At 38.5% G+C, this 25370-nt stretch overlaps 1 protein-coding gene across 5 annotated transcripts in view; it reads right to left on the reverse strand.

Annotated features, from left to right (window-relative positions):
* Positions 1–25370, reverse strand: part of ADAM22 (ADAM metallopeptidase domain 22) — a 136822-nt gene that overhangs the window by 41616 nt on the left and 69836 nt on the right. For all 5 annotated transcript variants that reach the window (XM_065666433.1, XM_065666432.1, XM_065666431.1 and 2 more), the window contains exons 5-15: positions 23380–23462; positions 18831–18894; positions 18129–18198; positions 13634–13704; positions 12365–12439; positions 9603–9674; positions 8468–8634; positions 6375–6459; positions 5819–5909; positions 4041–4092; positions 2163–2262 (exon numbers count right to left, since the gene is read on the reverse strand). In XM_065666433.1, the coding sequence (XP_065522505.1) occupies positions 2163–2262; positions 4041–4092; positions 5819–5909; positions 6375–6459; positions 8468–8634; positions 9603–9674; positions 12365–12439; positions 13634–13704; positions 18129–18198; positions 18831–18894; positions 23380–23462 (930 nt within the window). The remainder of the gene's footprint in view (positions 1–2162; positions 2263–4040; positions 4093–5818; positions 5910–6374; positions 6460–8467; positions 8635–9602; positions 9675–12364; positions 12440–13633; positions 13705–18128; positions 18199–18830; positions 18895–23379; positions 23463–25370) is intronic.

Here is a 25370-nt window from a genome sequence, read left to right on the forward strand (position 1 = left end):
GCTTTATCTTGGGACAGATGTGAAAAAAAAGTAATCTTACTTCAACTTCCAGAGATTCGTACCAAAAGACATGAGTTCAACTTAAATAAACTGTGCAAAAGCTTACCAAGATACTTGAAACCTCGTCAAATAAATTCAGCGCCATATTGTATGTTCAATATTCAGAACAAATTGCCTGAGGGATGGTTCTAGAACAAAGCCTGTGAGAACTCTGATGAACGAAGTGGGTACCCTGGAGACAGAGGATATAAAGAAGGCAGAGGTGCTGAATGCCTTCTTTGCCTCTGTCTTTACTCCTGCAGACTCTCCCCGAGGGCCCTGGATTTCTATAGCCCCAGAAGGAGTCAGGACAAAGGAGGAGTTTGCTTTGGTAGATGAGGATTGGGTTAGGGATCAGCTATGCAAACTAGACATCTGTAAATCGATGGGTCCGGATGGAATGCACCCACGGGTGCTGAGGGAGCTGGCGGAGGTCATTGCTAGGCCACTTTCCATCATCTTTGGTAAGTCGTGGGAAACGGGCGAGGTGCCTGAGGATTGGCGGATGGCAAAGGTCACACCAATCTATAAGAAGGGCAAGAAGGAGGACCCGGGTAATTATAGACCGGTCAGCCTTACCTCCATCCCTGGAAAGATGATGGAACAACTTATTCTTGACTCCATCACTAGGCATATCAAGGATGAGGGGGTCATTAAGAACAGCCAACATGGTTTTATGAGGGGGAAGTCATGTATGACCAACCTTATAGCCTTCTATGAGGAAGTGACTAGGTGGAGGGATGATGGTAGAGCGGTAGATGTAGTTTTTCTTGATTTCAGTAAGGCATTTGATACTGTCTCCCACAGCATCCTCATAGATAAGCTAAGGAAGTGTGGGCTTGATGATCAAGTAGTGAGGTGGATCGAGAACTGGTTGAAAGGAAGAAGGCAGAGAGTTGTGGTCAATGGCGCAGAATCTAGCTGGAGGTCTGTGACTAGTGGAGTTCCTCAGGGGTCGGTGCTGGGACCGGTGCTGTTTAATATTTTCATCAATGACCTGGATGAGGGAACTGAGTGCACCCTCAGCAAGTTTGCTGATGACACAAAACTGGGAGGAGTGGCTGACACACCAGAGGACTGTGCTGCCATTCAGCGAGACCTGGACAGGCTGGAGAGTTGGGCGGGGAGAAACTTGATGAAATTTAACAAGGGCAAGTGTAGAGTCTTGCATCTGGGGAAGAACAACCCCATGTACCAGTACAGGTTGGGGGTTGACCTGCTGGAAAGTAGTGAAGGGGAAAGGGACCTGGGGGTCCTGGTGGATAGGAGGATGACCATGAGCCAGCAATGTGCTCTTGTGGCCAAGAAGGCAAATGGCATCTTAGGGTGCATTAGAAAGGGAGTGGTTAGTAGGTCAAGAGAGGTTCTCCTCCCCCTCTACTCAGCCTTGGTGAGGCCGCATCTGGAATATTGCGTCCAGTTCTGGGCCCCTCTGTTCAAGAAGGACAGGGAATTGCTTGAAGGAGTCCAGCGCAGAGCCACAAAGATGATTAAGGGAGTGGAACATCTCCCTTATGAGGAGAGGCTGAGGGAGCTGGGTCTCTTTAGCTTGCAAAAGAGGAGACTGAGGGGTGACCTCATCAATGTTTACAAATATGTGAAGGGTAGGTGTCAGGATGATGGAGCTAGGCTTTTTTCAGTGATATCCAGTGATAGGACAAGGGGCAATGGGTGTAAACTGGAACATAGGAAGTTCCACGTTAACATCAGGAAGAACTTCTTTACTGTAAGAGTGACAGAGCACTGGAACAGGTTGCCCAGGGGGGTTGTGGAGTCTCCTACACTGGAGATATTCAAGGCCCGCCTGGACAAGTTCCTGTGTGATGTACTGTAGGTTACCCTGCTCTTGCAGGGGGGTTGGACTAGATGATCTTTTTAGGTCCCTTCCAACCCTTGGGATTCTGTGATTCTGTGATTCTGTGACATGAAACCACTTATTAATATTTAAATATAATTTCCAAGCTACTATGAACTAAAATAAGCTACTTTCTCTCATATGTCACCAGAAAATTAAGAAGGAACCAGAAATATCAAAATTACAGATGTTATTTTTTTTCTAACATTACCCTTTTCATTCTTCCTGGTTTCATCTATATTAGAAACAGAAGTAAGCTCATACTTACTTTGGTTGGTTTATTGAAAAGGCAGGCTCCACCTCCATTGTTTAAAAATTCATGATACTCTTCAATATCGCACTTGGAGAACTTGCTTGGAAGATAATACCTGCACAGAAAGAAGGTGGCAGGATTACTTTCTGTAGTGCTTTTTACACTACATTTCTTTTTTTCTTTTTTTTATTATTTTTTTTTAATAGAAGGAGAAATATAATGTTTTACTTCAGAAAATGTACAAAACCACACTTCAGAATCAGGGTGACTATCTGCCTGCAACTCTATCTAATTTGTAAATCATTTTAGTAAATGACGAAGAACTTTCAGCAGTACAGAGCTCATAGAAAGTGAGAGGTCTAAAACATTTCACTAAGTTATTTCATGCCAAATAGCACAAATCTTATTACACAGTGTGTAGTTCTTACAAACATGACCTGTTCCACTAACGGGTCTGATCTGACTTATTTTATTCCTTCCTGTACATACTGCAGAAAACAAAGACTGTTCATAGCTAATTTCCCTCCTAGATGAAATAGCTATCCTGCCCTACAGAATTTTTATATATTTTATACAATAGAGTTATGCCATTTAAAAACATGCTTCTAAGAAACATGAGATAACATTTTGGTTTCCCCCTCTCCTGTGCACCCCTGAATAAATTTCATTCAAGTACAGAGAGCTAACCTAAGGCATAGTATGCCACCTAAAAGCAATACGATGAGAGAATCGTATTCTCAAAGAGAGAATCTTTTCATTAATCCTTTCTACAGGGAAAGAGTTTTTCCTAAAGTATCTTAAGTGATCTTTATATTTAGGTTCTTACTCATGAAAGTATTTATGCTTCAAGCAGATTTTGATGTCTCACGGGCTTTACTGTATCAGCTCATCACTGGATGAGAAAATATTAGCAGAAATGCCACACAAAATAATCCCGCATTTCAGGGAGTGATGGCTTGCAAAACATAATCAGCCTTTACCATCTATAGTTTTTATGATTTAAGTCTGAAGATGATAGGCATTGTGGGATTCACCAACCTTCATCAAAAAGCTAGGTGCCTATACCTAATTATTTGAAAGGTTTGGTCTTCAGAAAAGAATTTAAAGACCATTAGATAATGAATCACTTTTAAAGAATAAAAAATGCTTCAAAGATTGTTTTTTTAACATACCAAAAATCAGAAAATTCCTATTTAGTATGTTTTCAGGTACACAAGGTGAAAAAGGCACAAATTCATACTTCCAAAGAGCTTTGAATGAAATATGCTTCTTGGTTCAAAACTGTTCTGACAACAGAGCTATTGCAGGTTAGTTTGAAATGAATTTAAAAATTTGGAGCACCGTCTGTATCTAAAACTAGACTACAGTTTAATTCATACACATGACAGAAGATAGGCAATATGAAGATCTGAATAGACGCGTTAGAAAGCATTAAATTTCATATCGCAGCAAAAAATTTGCTGATTCACTAGTCATTAGATAAAAACTCTCCAGTGACATTACATGTGGGTATAAGCACATTCAGCCTCCAATGGGCACAGTTTTTCTGCCATTATCACAGAAACTGGAGGACAAAAAAAGATAGATGTCCCTGCTTCTTCGCAATGCCCTGGCTTGCCTGTTGAGCCTTGTGCTTTGTGCGTTAAACCAGAAGTCACCAAAAATCCTCACATATCCTCTCATTAACTCACCTATTCTCACATTTCTTTGGAAGTATCTTTTCTATATATGTTAAACAGCCAATACCTTACTTTCTGAAAAAAAAAAATTAAAAAAAATAAAAAAACGATTCACAGAAAATACTCTGCTGAACCACAACAGGCAAAAGTCTGCACACCTTTCCTTTATGTTATTATATGAATGACATGATTTTCCTCTAGTGCAACACCTTACCCCATGTCTCCCATTATGCATCCAGACCACGTGTCCTCACACTTACACTCACCTGACAACAACACAAAAAAAATAATAAATTACATTTTGAGTCCAAAATAATATATTTATTATCATAAAACCTGTAGACAGTTCCATTTCATATTTAAATACAAGGTGAAAAGAGTAATTTGCTAGTTTAATGAACACCTTAGTTTAAGTGCATCAGTGTATGCTGAGAACTTCCTTTCAAAAACTATTCATGTTTCTGTGCAATTTGAAAATATGTCCCCGTTTTTCTTTCCTTCTTTTAAAGTGAAGTTAGGGAAACCGCAGTGGCAGCCTCCAGCACATGTAACTCATGACTCAGCTCTCCTGCCTTCTCCTGTGTCATGAATATTCAATTCTCAAATTTTCAGAGAAATCTTCGCTTGGATAAAAACAAACCAAACCAATAATGCATGCAAAAATGCATAAAATCATCAGTAAACACTGATGATTAAAGCAGTATAGTAGCTTCTTCACCCTCTCTCCCTCCCTTCCCCATGCAAACCCTCGGCAGGCAGAAGGCAGCCCTCCCTTCTTCCCTGCCTGGCATTGCTTTCCTCTGGTCTCAGCCCTCTGCTACCAAAACTGTGACCTGTGTCTATTTTTGTACGTATGTATTGCATACGTAATTTTCTTCCTTTGTAATTTGTAATACATAAACATCAGTTTATTGCTTCCATTTTAAAAGTACAATTAGAAAGAAATGAGGCTCTGTCCAGCACTTGCATTCTTCTCCCTCCACACCCCTCAGCCATAAGAAAGAGAATCATCATTATTATCATTTTCACTTTTGTCCTGCCCCTGCATCAGGTTAATAATATGCAGCTGGAAAATGAATACTGAGCATTCCAGTAGCATAAAGCATCCTTCCTACATTCCTGAATAGTTTCAAAATAAAACTACATGAACTGCAAAAAACCATTACATGCAGATGCATCTCTGCATTATATACTGTCCCTGTAATGCTTGAAAACAAAATTTTCCTAAGCAGAGTTCTTTTACTCAATATAATAACTATTTTTTTATGTAAGCCACATAAGTACACATGATCCAATAAGTAAACACTCCATCATCTATTGTTTCAGAACTGTATTATTATTACTTTAATCACATCAAGCTGGGACTTCATATAACATGGAAGCAGGGAGGGTAAGGTCATTGTTGGGGTGGGTGATGGAGATCTGAATTAAAACGTTTCACGCAAAGAGGGGTTACTAATGTTGTATATCAAGGTTACAGCAGAGAAATGGCAGCAGTGTGGTGGCAAATACAGAAGATTTTGGTAATCTGGAAGAGGAACAGGAGATTTGGGTAATTTACAAGAGGAATTCAATCAAAGCCAACAGTGAAAAAGCTAAGTTGTCAAAACCATCTTCTGTAACAGGACTGAAGTGGCTCCTCATCATCCCCAGGTCTAACACTGTATATTTCTACCTTTGCCCTGTAAGATGGCAGCCATTCAGTCTGTGGGTGGGACATCCATCTCCCTGAAATGAATGGAAGTGGCAGACACCTTTATAATTTAACAAAATGGTGACACCAGGGCTGCCAGCAATTATGGGCAGAGGGATATTGCAGCTTTTAAATAGAGGAAAATTAATGATATGTGATTGCCTCCTCATGTTATTACAATAAAAATTTAAATATTCTGTTATTGTAAGAAACATGGGAAAAATACGTATCAGAGAGACACTGATCAGATCTTAAAGAGTTTTCTCTTGAGAAAGAGTGAAAAAGTCAAACAACCTTACCACTTATAGTTTTTCTTCTGTCTGAGAAAATGCCGATGTTTTGGGCCAAGGTCTGAGCCAGGGTAACTGCCATTAAGTCCGGCTTTCCAAACTGAAAGAAAGAAACAAGGTAGGAAGAGTCATCAGTTACAGACAGGTATCTCAGACACAAGTGAAGCTTTTATCATTTCAAGGCAACTTTTATCAAACAAAATCAGATGTACAGTATTAAGAGTTCTTGCTTCAGAGCAGCTATATAATGGACAAGTGAGGAAAACTAAATGCTGGCTTAAGGACAAGTCAAGTAAAAGAAAGTCTGTTTGTTTCTCGCCATTGTGATTACAAGTCTGAATGACAGGATATTGCACAACCTATGGAAAAAAAGTGTATTTGAATCCATATCTGAATTTATTCACTTATCACTCTTCATTGAGACATCGCTTTTATAGAAACATCCCCGAACTAAAACTGCATCAGCAAAGCGGCAGTAAGGTATTTTGAGTAACATGTCTGCACTGACAAATTGTGTGCAGGTAAGTTTCCACCACTTTTTGTTCATGCCACTATCCCCACCTACCTCATTCACACCTCCACCTTTAAGTAAGGAGCAGATTCCACCAGTATGGGCTACACCACTTCGACTGCTCTGAAATCGACTCCCCCTTTGAGAAAAGGAAAGGAAAAGAAAGTTTACCCTGCTCAGTTCATGAGGTTTGAGCCTATCCAGCCCAGTATTTACCCTTCTGATTTGCAAATGCTGGTTGTCATCATTACACTGTAAACTATGCAAAATGAAACAGGAAAAACAGATTACTACTCAGAAACCTCAAATGTCAAACTATCTCCAGCAAAGTTATATCATCTTCCCTCTTCCTTCTCAGACTACCTAATATAAGAAAGCAAAGAAGAAGGAGACTGGTTTTGCCAAACCACCTGAATCTCACCTGCTTTTTGTTCATTTGCATACTACTGCAGCAAGTGACTTCTGCTGGCATGAGCTACTGGCAGAGCACGGGGGGGGCAACAACGCTGCCAGTGCATGGAGGACCACTAAAAAGACACGTGTCTAGTTGGGCAGTGCTGATGTGGAAAAACTCAAAGGAGATGCATTAGTGGCTCACTGATGCAGTTAGGTGAAAATTCCCTGGAACTGCTTCAAATCTCATCCAAGGGACAGATGCACTCTAAGCCAAATCTAATAATCTCTTCGGTGCTGACCATGTCAGCATAAATAACTGCCAGTTACTGGAGACAAATCAGACTCTGCTCCACTTCAGAGTACTGATCCATCTGAGCTGAGGCAAACTGGTTCGTCATGTTTTTTGTTGGTTTAGGATTTGGGTTGTTTTTTTTCAGGAGAAAACAGAAAAAGATCAAGAAACAATACAACTGGCTAACTGTGCTGAAGGTGTAAGTTCATTTTTAACTACTGTACCATCACACCAGCCAACCTCACCTCCCAGCTCAGCCATGTCTCACTCACAGACACAATTTCAGAAAATTCTATTTCTAAACAATACCACCACTGGTGGTAGTGTTATGGATAGCATTGGAATTAGAATTACAGTGGCATTCAGAGTCCCAGTCACAAGGCAAATAGGGCCCTCTTGGTCCTATCCAATCCACAAACATTCATAAGAACTAGACTTCCCCAAAGGCCTTACAATATCACCGAAGAAGAATCAGGAAGTATGTGAGAAAACCTGATTCCTGTTTTACAGATGAAGAACTGAGACACAGAGAACCCAAAATCTGCAAGCACCACTTGCAGATCTTACTAGCTCTGCCCATGTCAGACGGCAGTTGATAACAGTTAATTAAGCATGTGCAGAAATGCTGGGAGGGTGGATACTGGGGTTGAGTATCCTGGCACCCTACCAGAGTCATGTGAATGTGAGGTGTTTAGGTTAAGTTTATTCATGTAGGCTCCTACAACAGTCCACGCAGCAGCAGGGAGGGACAAGGACTCCCACAGAGCAATTCATCTGGCCTGTCTCGTGTGGATCAAAAATCTCAGCCATGAACTTCTCCTTTGTTTTTGTAGACATTATATTTCTAATCACAAAAGTAATTATAATATAGATATATTTTATATCAATCTTCTTTCCAAAACAATTAATATATTTGGAGAAAATAACATTCCTCCCAGTTTATTCTTCTTATAGCACGTGTCTCTCTAGAGAACAAACTATTTCGAGGACCTGAAACACTTCAGTAATCTTGCATCATGTAGGTCATTCAAAAGAGTAAAGCAGGCCATAGTCCTTTTTAAGAAGGAAACCTCATTCATTTCAAAACCAACGTTCTGTTTTAAAATAATACAACAGGACTGCTCGTGCTGTACTGCCAAAGAAGCCAACCTCTGAGGCGGAACCAGGCATAACCTTCCAGGTAGCTGCGCTTGTGGAGAAGGTAATTGCACAGAATAACCAAGGATTACAGCAGATGCTGCTCAGCCTAGTAAGTTAAAACTAAAATGAGAGTCTAATCTCTAGTTGCACTGGCAGGCAGTTTGCCCTGCTGCTCCCCACCTCCCCATCAGAAACATTATTTTCTGAATTATTATGGATTACACAGACAACAGAAAGCAGATGTATCAGCCACTTGTGATAAGCAACCCCCAAAGAAAGAAAAAACCCCAGTAATAAAACATCATATGAGGTTACGTACGAAAAAAGGTGAACTGCATCACTTTTCTCTCTGATAAAATCCCTCCTATATTTCATAAATTCACGTAGGGTCACCAAGGGGTTTTCAGATATGGTGAACTTGTTATCAGTAGCCCAGGTTTCCATGGCAACCAGTACTATCCTGGTGTTAAGTTGTTCCTTATATATCTAGTACATTAACAGAATGAACAAATATGTCAAATAGAATAAAGGTGAGGTTTACCCCTTTTTTGTAATAGGTTGCATTTTTACACAACTAAATATTCAGCTTGTTCTAGCACAGTTTAGGTTCTCCCAGGTGATTTTATTTCCCTTAAAACCAGCAAACAAACTTGAAAACAAAGTAAAATCTAAATTTCAGGCATAATTCTTCTATCAGCCCTCTCAGCCTACAAAAAGATCCCGTGCCAGCCCTACACAGGCACACAGGTGCATAAAAGACAGATGGGATTTTTTGAAAAATTGTTGCAGAACCAATCCAACTAGTTTAAAGATTTGGAATTAATGGGTCTTTTATAACATCCAGATCATCCTGGTTACACACAAGGGCTCTCTTATACCAAAGAGTCATCTATAAAACCACACTTTTCACTCTAATACACCTCTGCAGGAGTATTTAACCTCATGCTGGCTGAATCACAAAAAAAAAAAGGCCATCCTTTCAATGTTTGTGGTTAATACTCCACACCAAATACTTTCAAGAGCAGGAACCCCATTTTTTAGTAATACTGTCCTGGAGTGAGGTACAAGAGGCAGCAGCTCATCTGATTTAGTGTCACAAATATAATCCACATAATTACCCGTATGTTCCTATTCTAACTCATTTACTCAAATATATTTTTTCTGGAGAAATCTCAATGCCTTCTAATTTCAAATTGTCTTTTGGGTTCCAGGCTGTTAACAAAGGATGCTCAAGGATCCAGCATGATTCTTAAATCTTTGAAGACACAAAAAATCTCTAATGATTTACACTGGACAAAGGCCTTACAGGTGGCTGACTTTCTAGATGAAAATTTGTGATTTCCATGTATGTTATCTTTAGGTATATCATGAACTGAGAACTCCTGCATCTATCAGCAGGAGAATCACATGACTTATCTGTCACGTAAAATAACATTTAGCTGAGCGATACTTACTAAATCTGCCATGTTCACAACCGATTTAGCATAGCTGTTTGTATGGCCAACTGATAAGCGGTGCTTTTTACACTGCAAATACAAACACAGACAAGTTACATAGCGAGACTTCACAAAAGTTAACTCAATTTCCAAATAAGCACAAATTAAAAAGCAACTACATCAACAGTAAAACCCATGTACAAGGTTTGGTCTCCTGTGCTGAATGTAATGTGAATGAGGAATAGTAGAAAGTTGTTTAGAAATGTACATTACTAATATACTTTACAACAGCTGCTGTGAGGATCTATTAATTCCTGTTTGGAAAGTACTTTATGATCTTTACTGAAAAATGCTATAGAAACAGGAACATACCGTTACCATTTTCATTAACTTTATTATTGACTATTTTAAAGTTAATTCCAAATGCCAATACAGAAATTGGCAACACAACTTCCATAGTTGAGATTCCTTTGAAGGTGTTACCTTGTGTGTGCCTGCACCCATATTTTAAACTATCAGACTTTCTATTTTCTTTCAGTTTCTTCTCTTAAGTTGTTATCTTGTATTTCTTCATGTACTATTTCACATCCCCATAATGCCACAGTAACTGGTTAATATCACTTTAGCAATCATACTGCAATGGCACTTTTACTGAAATCTGTAATACAGTGCTATAAAGCTGACACTGAAGATAGTTGTCCAGGTACTCCCATCTGCAGGAAAAAAATACTTATATTGAGCACCATGGGTATAAAAGTCACAAGTATCTTAGCAGAATTTAGGCCAAGATATTCAGAAATGTTTAACCACCTTGTGCCCCATGATGCTTGATTCTGGAGTGAAAGTTTTCCAAATTTGCTGGAAGTTAGGATCTTCTAGAGGCACAAAGAAGTGCCCAGCAACTAAGGGATGGAAAAGGCATGCTTTCAAACAGGAACAGGGAAAAAAGCACCAAAAATTAGTAAGACACGCTTACTGGGAAAAAAAAAAAAAAAAAAGTAAAATACAGAAGGACAGGACTGTGAAGATAAAAATGGCAGAAAGGATTAAATGAAAAAGCTACAAAATATATAGATAATTAGGCATGGGACCGAAGAAAAGTAAGTATACTACTCAAGTCTCTATTTGCAACTAAAACCTCAAACTGTAGGATGCTTAGGGACTCTAGAGGCCTACTGAAACATTCTCAGTATACTAATTTATAAGCCCATTTCAGTGTTTGAGTTTCAAAAGCTTTACTCCCTGACTGGAAGCAATGGTCAGACAAGCAGCTGAGAAGACCAGAGAGGAGGGCACCACAGCCCTTGCAGCGCTCAGTGGCCATGAGGGCTAGTAGCACACAGATGGCTCTATGGACCAGAAGAAGCTCAAGGTTCACTGCTCCCTTTGGAAGCGCACGGAGAGGCTGAATGATGAAAACAGCTCCGACACTGCAGGGTGTCAGCTCCACACTGAGTGAGCTCATTGAGAGTTAATAAGAGCTACACTGACTGCACACACAGAGAATAATCCACATGCTAGCCTAGCCCAAAGAGAAAGGGGGGAGACCAGAGCATACACCACTTCCTTCACACAGGAGGAAATTATTCATCTTCTTTGACCATAGATGTTCATTGGCATTTGCTTCAGGGAATAAACTCATACATGGACTGACTCACACAGTACCTATAATTAACCAAAATCAGGAAACACTGTCCTCAAGAGGAATCAACCCAGACAGATACGGTCCCAAGGGGAATGCTGTGGCTTCAGGTATTCAGGATGAAACACAATGACACTGATTTAGGTAATTCTGCATCCAGTATTCAATATATTTAATCCAAGAATTTATAGCTATGCTCGCCAAACTGAGCTAATGGAGCAGTACACTGTCCAATGACAGTGGCACATTCCTTGGTACACTGATATTTTTGCCAATTCGGGTATTGCTTGAGAGAAGCTGCACACAGAAGAAAGGGTAGATAAAATGTATAGATATATTTTGATTTTTAAAGCCATATAGAACCATAAAATCAAGTAATGTCACCAGTCGGAGTGGCACCACCAGTCTGAACTTTACGCAGTTACTTCAAGATTGAATCCTATTGTTTGTGCTTGACATCGCCACATCTTCCAGAAATACACTGTCTGGATTTGAAAACTGCAAGTGACAGAGAATTCACCATATCCTTTGATATTCCTTTCATTAATTATTAATAATCTTCACTGACACAAATCTGTGACTTTCCCCCCTTGAATGAGCCTGGGTTTTCTTCAATACACTAATCTTTATTATATCTCTTTCCACTGCGTTAAAGGGCTTATTTATGTTTTCCCTGAGAAAGCATAGAAGCTTAAAAAAATAATTTTCTCTACATTGATTTGGACATATCAAAAAAAAATAAAATCTAGTCGCTATTAATCTCCCCATTGTCAACAGCTGCTGCACAATTGCAATAACTGCATTATTGATTGCTGACTGGCTATAGCTAAGTGCCCAAGAAAGCCAGAAAGAAAATCATCAGCTTAAGTTACACTGACGTTAGTTACTTTATGACATAATTCTTTAATTTATGACCCTTCCTTCTCATACTCAGGCCTGGTCGCATTCTTGGTGAAACTACCTTACAAAAATTCAGAAGCAACTTCATCAATGGTTAATGAAACCATATTCTCTTCTCTTAAGGGCATACTGAATTTATTCTGGCCATAGATTGTTCTGTATTGTTATCCTTTATGGACCAATTAAGACAAATTGATGTTAATGATAATTGTAAGATGTTGAAGTGTGTCAGTCTTACCATTAGATGATCATTTACAATCATCAACTCAATGTATTTTGTTTCCTCTTCAACTTTACGTGGAATCCGATGTACCTACAGAGAGAGTAGAACTGTAAGACAGTGTACAGAAGCAAGTGTATGGAGAGAATATAACTGGTAACTAGAAATGACTTCTCATGCACACATTTTTTCTACTGTCTCAGTTTTGGTCTCAGATATTGATGAAACTTCTGGTGCTTACTTGCATCATTTTTACAAATTCTTTCACCCCCACCAGGATATTTCTATGACCTTAAACAACAAAATCAAGTATCTCATCCCAAATTTGTTTTTTTTTTTTTAAAGAGAATCCCCAGTGAGGCCTATAAGTAGCTTGTGTCAGCCATAATTTTTTTTTTTCCCACAGAGAAGGGGAACCCTCTTGAATTATTTATGAAGAAACTGTCTAACAATTCTATTATTTATTCGCACACTGCTCGAACACAGGACTCACCTCTGTGTCCTGCTTCCTTTGCATTTAGAAACATTTATGACTGAGTTTCTTCGTGGTGACCTTTTTTAACTGGGTTTTCCAGAAGAGTTACTACATCGTTATGACTTAAAAATGCAGAGTAATGCCTAGTTTCTAGAAAGACAGCAAACTTCCTGATATAAAGCAAGACCCTCAGGAATGACTTCCAGAATGCTCCAACGTCTTACTCACTTTTCTTTTGCCTCCATGAAGCTTGTATTAGTTAGTGATGTTAAAGTCATCTTGCCCTCCCACTGCTCTCAGTATTTCATTTTTGCCTGCACTGTTCAGCCCCCCTGACCTGGCTCTGTTTTGACCTGTCCCATCATTTGAACTCCATTCCTAAAATACAAAGAATTGCTGCTATCTTCCCAGGGTACAAACATTTGCACTTAGTGGCTCTCCCACTTTAACAAACAGGGGATGAACACTCAGTGTAGGAAATTAAATTTAAATCAAAGTCAAGTGAGATAAAGTAGCTACTTATCACCACTGCAATGTAAAAAATACTTGTGAATGTTAAAACACTGTACTCAAAATGAGACAAAATATTTTAACTACTTTTCCATTTCCAATTTAGCAGTGCTTAATAACTTTATAACTCTTCAGGCAGGCAACGTTCAAGAGAACCCAACAATGTTTCATCAACATTACATACCTCTTTTGTTATAGCCAAACCAGCCCAAGCAGCAGCACTCTATCTGGACAAATTAATTCAGCAGGCACAAAATAAAGTTGATGGCGTATTATTTATAAACAAGCGCATTGGCACGTACCTGCCTTTTACTTCTTTTGTATCTTGGCTTTACAACAAATTTCTGTGATGTCGCATTCATTTGCCAGAACTCTGAACAGAAAACACAGGCAAATACGTTGAATGTTTACAAGAACATAGCTCAATAATCAGTGACCCTGATGCTGCATGACAGTAGTTATGGCATTTTTCTACACATCAGCTGCGGCAGCAACTTATTTTTTCAAGTTTCCAGCTATAAAGGCAGCGATGTTACAGATGCTTCCCAGTGACAGAGTTCGTATTAAAAACTCTACTAGTGATAATCTGGGTCTGCTGCAACACATGATCTGTGGGTGTCACGCTTCAGAAAGCACAGCAGATGTTCTACACCAAAACTTCACCAACATTGAGCATGTAATATTATTAGCACAGTGATTCCATGGAGTGAATCACATTTTCGGGAATTCAGCAGACATTCACAGAGCTCTTGCAATAGTTACCTAAATTAGTAAGAGGAGCATGGAAGGCAGAATTAATGCTTTAAGATGATTACATTCACAAAGCAAAATATATTAGAGTTGAGAGTAACCTTATGAGATTTTGGCAATGCTAACAATCAATACAATATTCCACCCTTCTAATCCCACTGTGTCTTTAATTTCTTAAACCTCTAATCATAAGCACCAAGAGTTTGCTCTTTAGCTAAATCCCTTTCATCAAATCTATTACTAGCCACTCATGGAAAGGGGCACATGATAAACTAAGCAGAGACAATACTTGCTGTCACCCTTTTAAACATCCAAGAAGTATTTTTCCATCTTTAATGTTAGATTCTTAATCCCTGCCTCATTTTTCCCTATACAGACCAGAAATATCTTCACTTATCTTGTATAAGCATGTTTACTATTCATATAACCCCAAGATGGTCTTTTTTTGAGACACATAAATTAAAGATTTGCAGTTGCTTATTTTGTAATGTTATTTTTTTCCTTTTTCCCTTGACTGCTTCCCCTCCTTTGTGCTTTCTGCAGCTTTGGACATTCTTTCAGTCTCCAGGAACTGAAAACTGCTGTTGATATTCCAGAGTGATTTTACCAGTCCTGTAGAGAAGTAGACAGTACTCTAAGAGCTGTGTAAATTAAGGCACTGCCAGTTCACATACCTTTGTACAAAACTTCTGGTTCTGTTACAAAGTCCTGAACAGTTTTGCTGGCTGGACAGGAAAGTTTCTCACAGCTCCACCTCCCACCTGCTGTACATTAATTATGAAATTTCTGCAAGTGGCTCAAACAACAGGGTTAAAACCAATGCTGATAGGAATTTGACAGGGCTGCCATATCAGCAAAACCTTAAAACACAAAGTTGAACTGCCTATCTGACAAAACATTACCAGGAGTAAGTGCTAATCTTAACCTGGAGCAGCTACTTAATGATAAGAAAAACTAGGAAAGCAAAGCATGAGTAGCTGGTGCACTCTTGGCTAAGTCTTGGGGATTCTACTGTTAACTTCAGTGTGAGAAGTTTGAAGATATCTTTTCATGGAAGGGTCTGAACAATTATAGGATCTTTGCTTACAAGTGTTTTCATGGTTACAGTGGTGCACTTGAGGATTTTCTTTACAAAATGGACCTAAAATGAAGTAAATCACACCCAAGGGTCCCTATTTATTGCTTGCAGACCTGCAGTCCCTAGAGCTCACAATGATAAGAAACTAGATCTTGAAAATTTTTTACACTTTTTTTTTATTATGCTTTACATATGTTGATTTATTTACTTTGTGGCTTAGTACCATACAACTGGCTTTCAACCTGTCATTTTAGGGTTTATGTTATGGTTAATAAAACTGATAAAAATACAACTTCTCAGTCAATAAAACAATAATTTACGGTATGTATATAGGGTCTCAAATAACTTAACCAGCAAATGTGACCATTTACCCACCATCGGCAGCCAGTCATCTCTAGAAGGGAATTATGCAGCCATTAATGTTAATGCATTAACACACATCAACACTGCACTATCGTTCACAAGCTGGATGAATTCATACAAGGTGCATTTCCAGCCAGGGACCCTCAGGCAAAAGAACATGACCAACAAAATCACAGGAAATACAGACAGCTGAGAAAGTCTACAGGAAATTTTGTTGGGAATATATTACCTTGAAAAAGTGTGATAAGGATTCATAGAATCATAGAATCATTTAGGTTGGAAAAGACTTTTATCAAGTTTCAACTATAAACCTAACACTGCCAAGTCCACCACTAAAGTGCCACATCTACACGCTTTTCAAACAATCTCAAAACGGTTTCTGTTATGCATGATCTGAAAAACAACACTTTCAATAATATAGTGTTGTCTAAGACCGTGTCACTGCACTGTGTCTCAGTACAGATTGTGAGAAAAAATAAGTCTACTGAATTATGAAGTCAAATGCCAAGTCATCCATCCAAGCTTTCTGATTTAAAGTCCTCATTACCTCTTTAGATCATTGCAAAGTATAGTATAATTAATTATTTTCTGCAATAGCTTTTTTTTTAATACTCAAGGCATAAAAGAATGTAAGAAGTATATTGCTATCAAATTTTGGTATAACAGTGTGTGCTTTTACTATCATTGATATCGAGTAATTCCTGTTACTTGCTTTTTTTCCCTTTCTAACGTCAGTATTGAAGCTGATGAAACACCCATTCCATTCCTAACACAGTGCTGAGTGGAAATCTTAGCTTCCACACAAACTCTTTTAAAGACAAGAAGAAAATCTTAACATCAGGAAAGATCTCCTTAGACTGGGCAAATTGATACATTAAGAGAAATAAGGAATATAAGAAACGTTGATGAAATAACATACCACAGTGGTTGTTACTAATAATGTACTAATAATGTTACTAATAATGTAGTACTTTTTTTTGTTTTTAATCAACATGCTTTGGTGCATTAAACTGGTGGATTCAACTTGTAATTAATTCCTTTTCAGAATTTTAAAGGCAGAAACAATTTTATTCCAAAATCTTGAAAACATGAAATTTCACTATTAGGAAATCTTACAGAACAGCTGATAGATATCTACCAAATACCAGCTCTAGAGGTCTCATACTTCAACAACCTAAGGCAGAAGATTCATTTTAAACTCAGCAAAGGTTGCATTATTTCCAACCTTTCAAATGACATGCTCAAAAAAGTGTGACAAAAGATGCACTTTATTATCTGGCCTTATTTTCAATAAATTGTTCACATGACACTACCCTCTCCACAAGTACAGGGAATAACCAAAGTATGCACCTAAGGTGCACATACATGGGAAACATCATGATACAGATGTTGACATTTTGCACTGTATAAGCCTTTTGTGTTGTCCCTCCACCCCAACACCTCCTTCACCTCGCCTGGGCAATCATCAGCAAAGGACGTGAGGCACGAAGCTGGGATACTGTTTTGTTTAGACTCAGAAAGATTCCTTCTTCAGAACTGAAATCAAGGTGACCCAGTTATAACAATTTCCCTTGTTTTTTTTTTTCTCATTACTACTCTGAATGATTCTACTTTGCTTAACAACTAGCAAATCTGCACACACTGTGCTCCTGGGAAGAACCCATCTATGTGCAGTACCCAGCACTGTACTATTCCAGAGCTGACTGCTAGCATGGAACAAATAGTTTGTAACAAGATGACTGGACATCTATAACTCTCCTGAAGAAATTAGTCTAGAGGTTATTTCTACCAAAATGACTGTGTCTATGAAGGACAGTTTTACTTATCTAGGATAGATTTTGTAAAGTAGGAAAATGCATCTGTAAAACTGGCAAGCTCTTGACAGAATGGGGATATGCCATAAATACTGCAATTTTAACTTCAATTAACAAGTCAACTTCTCAGAGGAAAACTCATTTTTTTTAAAACCCTCTTATCCCTCCACACACAATATAAACTGTTTGTGGGATTGATCACTACCAGCACTTGAAACCACTTCTGCCTCCAAATTAATCTGTATTGAAATGTATGACCCGCACCACAGTCAGTACTGTGAAAGATGCTGAACAAGACTGGAGATTTGACAATCACTGAACAGCAATTATACTTGGCAAGTTCCTGTCTCCCAGGCTTATGGTCACACCATGGTACTCACCCTCTATCTTAAAATAGGAAAATTCCACAAGGAGTTATAAACCAGTTGCAAACTGGGGTTTATTTTCACCATCTTTAAGCTACCGCAGTCTTTTCCTGTCTACAAATACTAGCATATAATGCAGTCCACAGACTGCATGACTTGTTAAGAGAAACATACACCGCAACATGAAGGTCTAGTAAAGGTTTCATTCATTGGATTCCTGTTTTTTCTGTGCTTCGTGTTCTTTTCCAGTGTTTTCAGTGGTTTAGATTCTTTTTTTTTTTTTTTTTGCGCTTTATTATTTAATCAGAAAAAAAGAGATATACAAATAAACAATATACTATCAGAAAATTATCTATCAAATACGATTAACAAATTTGGCCTTAGACTAAAAGAAGTCAGTGAGTCATGAATATTGAAAAAATCATACCAGATGGCAGGTCATCTGAAGGAAACTCAAACAACTTGGATTTGTAAACAGAATGGGAATGGAAGTCATCCTGAAATAGTAAATAATTGCATGTATTAAACCTGGATAAACTAATATACCTTATGAGCATTAAATAAACAGTTTTAAAGGTCCTTGTTATCCAGCACCTACACTAGTGAACATGCAAGTTGCAAGGCACCATTATTCTACACACTCCTCCTCTTCCCAACTGTGACATGATCGCTAAACACAACAGTTAATCATATTTTATGTGAAGTAACTCAGTACATCCAAAGGAGTGGCTAAGCATGCTTGGAGCAAGGTTTAAGAGAACTGCCCAGTGAACATCAGTGAGAGTCACAGCAACTGCTGAACTGCAGTTGAGGATGAACCAGCAGGCATGGGATGTAATGGATCCAGAGAAGGAAGTGACAGAGACCAGGACAGGGCACTCACAGGCTTCTGCTGGCTCCAAGGGACCCTCAGCACCCACTGGTGCTGCACTGCACATCCAGAGTACACACATACTTACCACCACCTAATTTTTAGAGGTGTGCTTTCGTTTGTGATGATGGGAACTCACATGTGAGGTAAATGAGTTGGGAATGAGGGGATTAGTCTCAAAAGCTTATGCCTACCCTGGACCCAGGAATACCTGTATTTAACAAACAACACAGTAGGACTATGGTAAGTTCTACTTACATCTGAAGTGTAGTTTTCATCTGGCTCAATAAGGTAAGTATGATTTCCATCATAGAACATCCCACTGTCAAGAGCAGGAAATGTAAATACTGATTTAATAAATAAATACTAGTGCAACATGGAAGTAAGTTTAAAAGTTTATATGTTTTAAAAATGTAAATATTTATAAAAGGAAGCAGTTAAAACGGTTTCAGAAACTGAATGTCATTCTGAGTCAATCTTTTGTTTCTTTGCTTCAGAAAGATATTCTCTCCAGTGGTTATATACACTCTCTTCCCCAGAGTGAGTCTACAACACATATGAACACCATCAAAATTGACTAATTTAGCCAACTGAAAAGTTCAGAGCCTTCATTCCCATGCAAGAGAGATCTACCTGCAATAGATAAATAAGGAATCTCTCTTTAGGAACACACATATTTGGAACATGTGAATTGAATTGAACTGATCCTTTGATTTAATGGTTTTGACTAACTCCTCAGCATTTCATATAGTACCAAATACAAAGAACATAATGGGCTCCTTTGGACCTGTGTTCAGGGCTGGTTTGAGCATTTCAGGAATAATCATAGAATCATAGAATAGTTAGGGTTGGAAAGGACCTCAAGATCATCTAGTTCCAACCCCCCTGCCATGGGCAGGGACACCTCACACTAAACCATCCCACCCAAGGCTTCAGAGTTAGTTTAAGTTTATATTTCTAGAAAACATTAACAGTTATATGCAACATCCTATCACTATGGACACTATAGAATATTCATAGAACGGAGATAGGAAATCCCATCAGACAGGCTTTAGATAGGTTATGGTGAAAAGAGATACAATAGACCAACACTTCTACCATACCCATGGTTCTAGCAAAGTATTCGTAGTCTCTTTCTTTACGGCATAAAACCTTCCCAACCACAGAAATTTGAAGGTAATTCATGACAAGCACACTGCTCTGTATCTCAGAAAATCTGTCACTTTGCTTGCAGACACACAATCACCAACTGTCTCTATTTAATTCCAAGACACAGTTCATTTCTAAATCCAGAGTTTAGAGAGCCTTAACAGTTTGTCTTTTAAATGAACGAAGATAGTTTGTGACAGTAACACCAGATGCTTTTGCATTACCACTTGAATGGCAGCAAAGGAAAGGTCAATTTCTGCAAGAATGTTTTCTATTAAGTGTTACCTTAAGTTTACTTAGGTAAAGAGTGTACTGAAGTCTAGCCTTTGACATAATGCAGGATGCACAAGCATGGTTGAATTGCACCTTAAAAGAAAGTGGTAATACAGACATCACTCTGTAACAGCGTAAGACCAAATGGCATTTCTCATCACCAACCTTATCTATAACCCAACCAACATTAATTTTTAATAAATTTGACTTAATTTCAGTGACATCCTATACATGCATAGTTGGGATTAGGCTATATCAGCATGTCCCCATCAAAGTGCCACTACTAAGGGCTCTAAGATCAGCCATAAATATGAGCTGTAAGTTCAAACTTGGCACATAGTACATTACAGCAGCATGGAAGCAACATTTTTTATTTATTATGATTACTCTTCAGCAAACTTTTAGGCATCAAAAAACCACCACTGGGACTATAAACAGGAAAACCAAGATGCTTTTCTTTTTAGTTTAGCTTTTCTTTTTTTTTTTTTTAATCAGCAAAATTGATTTTGGTTCTGCAAAGGACCACATGCAGTCAGTAAAATACTGTGACTATTAAGAAATATAAGAATATCTATATTAAGCTTGTAAATCGTTACAGGTATTGATGAGCATACTTTGTTTAATATCATTCACTCATGGGATTAACTGTGTAGGATTCACAGAAGTAGCTTGGGATACTGACTGTATAACATATATCAAGTGTGATCATATCTACAATTGAAAGCTGTTTCACCATTCAAATTACCTGTGCTTATTCTTTAGAAATAAAATATTGTCCACAAGGCTTAAGATAAATATTCTAGCACCTGCTTAAACTTCTTCGCCTGGGAATAAAAGGAGATTTCGGAACATCCTGCTGCTCTTAATGAGGCAAAACTTCCTTTCCTCTAATTGCAATTTCACTTAAGCACAGTCTGCATGACAAAGCACTACCAGCAACTGGCTTCTCACGCAACTGTTGCACCCAGCAGCACTGATCTCTGATCAAGTCACTCAGTGGTGACAAGAATAATAGTCATAGCTGACCTACACATCTGACTTGCCCATTCAAAGTGTTCATGGCTTGTTTCTAACCGACTTCAGGCCTTGTGCTCTGTGAACAAATCACATGTTCACAAATGTATTAGAGAGAAAGCAATAGCAAAACACAGGCCTGAATTTTTATTATATATATTCTTCAAACAAACAGATTTGTAGTCCTTAATTTGCAGTAATACCAGCAGTTTCTATATTCACCACCAGTAGGCAGCAAAACCATAGACCAACCTGGTGTGTGTGCGACTCGCCTTGAAACATGGGACTGCAAGTCGTGCCTGGCTATAGTTTATTTATATCCCAGCAACCAGAGTGTTTTGCATTCAAAGTTTTTTGTGTTAACTCATAGGAAACCGTGGTTACTGCAGATCCCACAGAAAACAAAAAATAAATGCAAACAAAATGGCTTGCTCAGAGTTTAGGTTGCAAAGACATATTATTTCATTCTCAAATTCATACAGAAGAGAAAAAAAAAAAATCACTATTTTAAGTATTCTGCCAGCCAGTCATCTGTTTAATTTAACTTATAAAAGGAACAACATAGACATTATCAACAGAAAAACTCATATGATTAAAAAAGCACAACACTTTCTCACATGTATGAAAAATCCTGCTGTTATAGCAAAGATTGAGACGTACTAATAAGAAAGGAGATTAGCTGAACTTTGGGACTATGAAGCTTGTTATTCTATTGAAGGTATCTGTTCAGTCTTAGGCACTTCCCAAAATTCATGAAAGCAAAGTTCCTGCCCTGCAGATCTTGTTAGAAGATAACTCTCCACAGCTTCCTTTATTCCAGCAAGATGCAACAAACTGTGGTTGGAGCTAAGAAGCTCTGATTGTTGATCTGAGTTTCTAGTAATTACTTAGCATATAAAACCAGCTGTGGAGGACCTAGGTATAATGATGAAAATGCACTGTCATAAAGCTTGACTTTAATACAGCCCAGCAAAACACACTTTCTCATACTGTATGAAGGGAGAGCTGAATTATACAGGTAAAAACAAAAGCATCTTTCATCACTCAACTGTGTTAGAAGGGATCAATTTGAATATCAGGCAATTTAAGAACACAAAGCAGCAGGAGGGTCAGTCTTAAGAGCAAGCCCACAAAAGGAGGGCAGGAAAGGACATATGCAGGCTCTCCTTCCTTTCTGCTTTTCTTTTTCTCTTCAGAGTTAGCAGGGGCCAAGACCTAATGGATCACTGCTAATGGAACCCATGCAGTGGCTCAGGATGCATTAGGATGCTACTATTTTTAGACTCACTGTCCATACTGAAACTGGGCTCGGGTTTCTTGAGCTGTTCAACTTTGATTGTAACAGCTGTAAATCAGACTAGTGTAAGGATGACAAGTCTTCTGCATGCATTCTCCCCCTTTCTAACAAATAATATACAAAAAGAAGAGAAAGACACTACTTAAATACATGTACTTACATGGCTGATACCAAACCCACAGAATAGTTGACAGACAATAAGCTGAAGAAGATTTTTATCATCTAAGCTCTGCTTCCTCACAAAAAGGCAAAGCTCAGGTAATGTCCACACAGGCTCGCTTGCTTCATGACTTTTTAAGCTGATCTTAGCATCAAAAGCTCCAAGATCCCGTAATTCCCAGATTCAACAATGAAGTTACTTGGTTGCTCTGAAAACCTGACTAGCATCTTTCAATAGTGCCAAAAATAGGCACGTCCAAAAGCTATACAATCAACACACAGCTTCATGTAACCGTCAGATGACAGATGATTTAATGATGTTATTACTAAAATTATGTACTTAAGAAAAAATATTGCACAATATTATGTCCTTTTTTACAGATTTTCCAATATTTTACTGTACCAAAGTATTATCCCATGCACACAGCTTAAGGACAATTCTGTGAAGAAAATGGATAGGACAAGAGAAATTCTAAACAGACATTTTCATTTGTAAAGAGTAGATAAAAAACATAAAATACATCATTATAGCAACAAGAGCATGCTTTCCATGGTTCCTGTCAATACTGGCAGTGGGGTTTATTCTTGTAGAATAGGATGTTTTCAGTTATATTTACTCTTCTATCTCTATAACAAATTATCTTAAAACAATACCTGGCCACTGTCATATGTCCTCAGTTTAAAAAAAAAATAAAAAATAAAGGAACTTGTGTGCTTTGTCAGGGAATCCTGAAAGCAGAGGAAGAAGCCTTTTGCAAGTTTCAAACTAAACCCAGTTTTCTAAAGATTGTAGAGTACTTAATATTGATGACAAACTAGTAGGAAAGAAAACAGTACTTATTTTACTATAAACAGCTTTATTTTGCTTAAAAGGCTAATAAGCTAAGGCCAGTAAAAACAAAACAACAGACTTACTGCAATCCATGGCATGTTGACAAGGCAACAAATGATACAGGATTTCCTCGAATTTCTCCCTGATAATAGCAATGTTCTCCTCCCTGAAATTGGAAATTGAGACTGTAAATCCACAGGACATTGCACAGTACCACACTTCATCCTGTCAAACACTGGGGTTTTTTTCATAAATACACTGCCAACCCACTGGCATGGCACCTGGAATTGACTCACTCACAAGGGTGTTTATCCCATCTCCTTTTAGCCATGGTTTGGTACCTAGATAAACATAATTATTTTGACTCTCTGCACCAAATTAAGATATGGTTAGTGTGAAATCCCTGGAATCCCGAAACTGGTTTTAGAGACATATAACTCCAGAAGTGTCATCTTTCTTCAATGCACAGGGAAAGAGTGGGAATTAGGGGGCTTAGGCTCAATAACTGGTCTGCACCCAGCTACATCGGACAAGATGAAATCTGCTCTGAGCGTAAGGCAATTTTCTACTTCTGAGGAGAAAGGTATGCTTATCAAACAGTAATACTTGATTAAAAAGGAGAACAAATCTGAAGTGCTCACTAGTGCTCCAAAACTAATGGGAACTTTAAGTATAGCCAAACAGTAAAGGAATACAATTAAAATTAATATTTGCCTCTTCTCTTCTGCAAATAAAATACACACCTCTCAAATAAAATCCAGCAGACCTTACTTAAAAAATCTCCCCCTTAGCTTCACAGAAGCCACATAGATAGCAAAGTAACTCCTACTGCACATACACCAATGTATTTGGTATTGCACAATGTCAGTATTTGTATGCAAAATTAGAAAAACAACTCAAACATGCCTTAAATTCTCACTGCCACTCTAGACTGCAGAGGAACTTACCTATTAGAGCCTTTCGAAATTCACCCATGCCATATTACTGCACTACTGTTGGTTAAAGGACTATAAGATTGACAGTGCTTTATTTTTATAATAGCAATACTTGACAATTTCTATTCCCTATCAGTAAATGTACAAATAATCTACTGAGCCTAGCGTGCCCAGACATGTGAATATTTATGTCCATTTACTGCAGGGAGAGAAAGGCATTGCAATTGCTGCTTTTTCAGTAGCCAGCAGTCACTTAGGTGATGCATAGCACAGTGATTTTAGATATCTGACATTAAAAGCTCTTGGATTTTCCTTTTTAAATATGAAAAAAAAAAAAATCAAGATCAGGCAAAAGGCAAGAAAACACACAGAATATGTTGGTAGCTTTGTGCTTTTTCCTGTTCTGTTTTCTACAAGGCATGCAAACTATTTTTTGAAAGCAACTATGAAGTATGGGTGCCTCTGTTCTGAGATGCTCTCCTTGAGAGCACAGGAGCCTGTTTGTCAGAGCACGGCTGCTCACAGAGAAAGAGACATCTCAACCTGGTCATTAGAAATCATCTGTTCCTCCTCAAAATCTTCTCTGGAGCATTCATACATGCTGTGCTGCTGTTGGACCCAAAGCACTCAATGCAGCACATGACCAGCAACTGCAGCACTACAGAGAAATGCAATACCTCATCCAATAGACTCTAAGTCTGACACTATTTGGCAGGCTTGTTGGTTCACCCTGCAAGGAGAATCCCAGTGGCATATCTTCTGTTAAAAGCATTGCACTTCTTTTTTCCCTTTCAATTTCTTTCAATCTCACTATTTCATCATTTCCACATACCACTTCTTCCTTCCACCTGCTGCAGTGACAGCAGCCACCTCCAATGCCTATTCACCTACACATCTCTTTTTCCGTGTATCTGCTACAGAAACAGGATCCCTTCACCAAACTGACCTGCAGAGTGACCATCATGCCACCCACCAGGGCACCTCTCTAATGAGATGTTTGCAGAAAAACACTACCGGTGCCAGGCAGGTAATGTTCAACAGGCTGCGCTGATGTTTATCTGGCTCACATCCAAGAGCTCCAGGGCTGACCCTCCATACGAGGCTGCAACGAGGTGCCTGGCATAAGGCATATGATCTAT

The sequence above is a fragment of the Lathamus discolor genome, chromosome 2 (genome assembly GCF_037157495.1).
Source record: "Lathamus discolor isolate bLatDis1 chromosome 2, bLatDis1.hap1, whole genome shotgun sequence".
In the NCBI taxonomy this organism is placed as follows: Eukaryota; Metazoa; Chordata; class Aves; order Psittaciformes; family Psittacidae; genus Lathamus; species Lathamus discolor.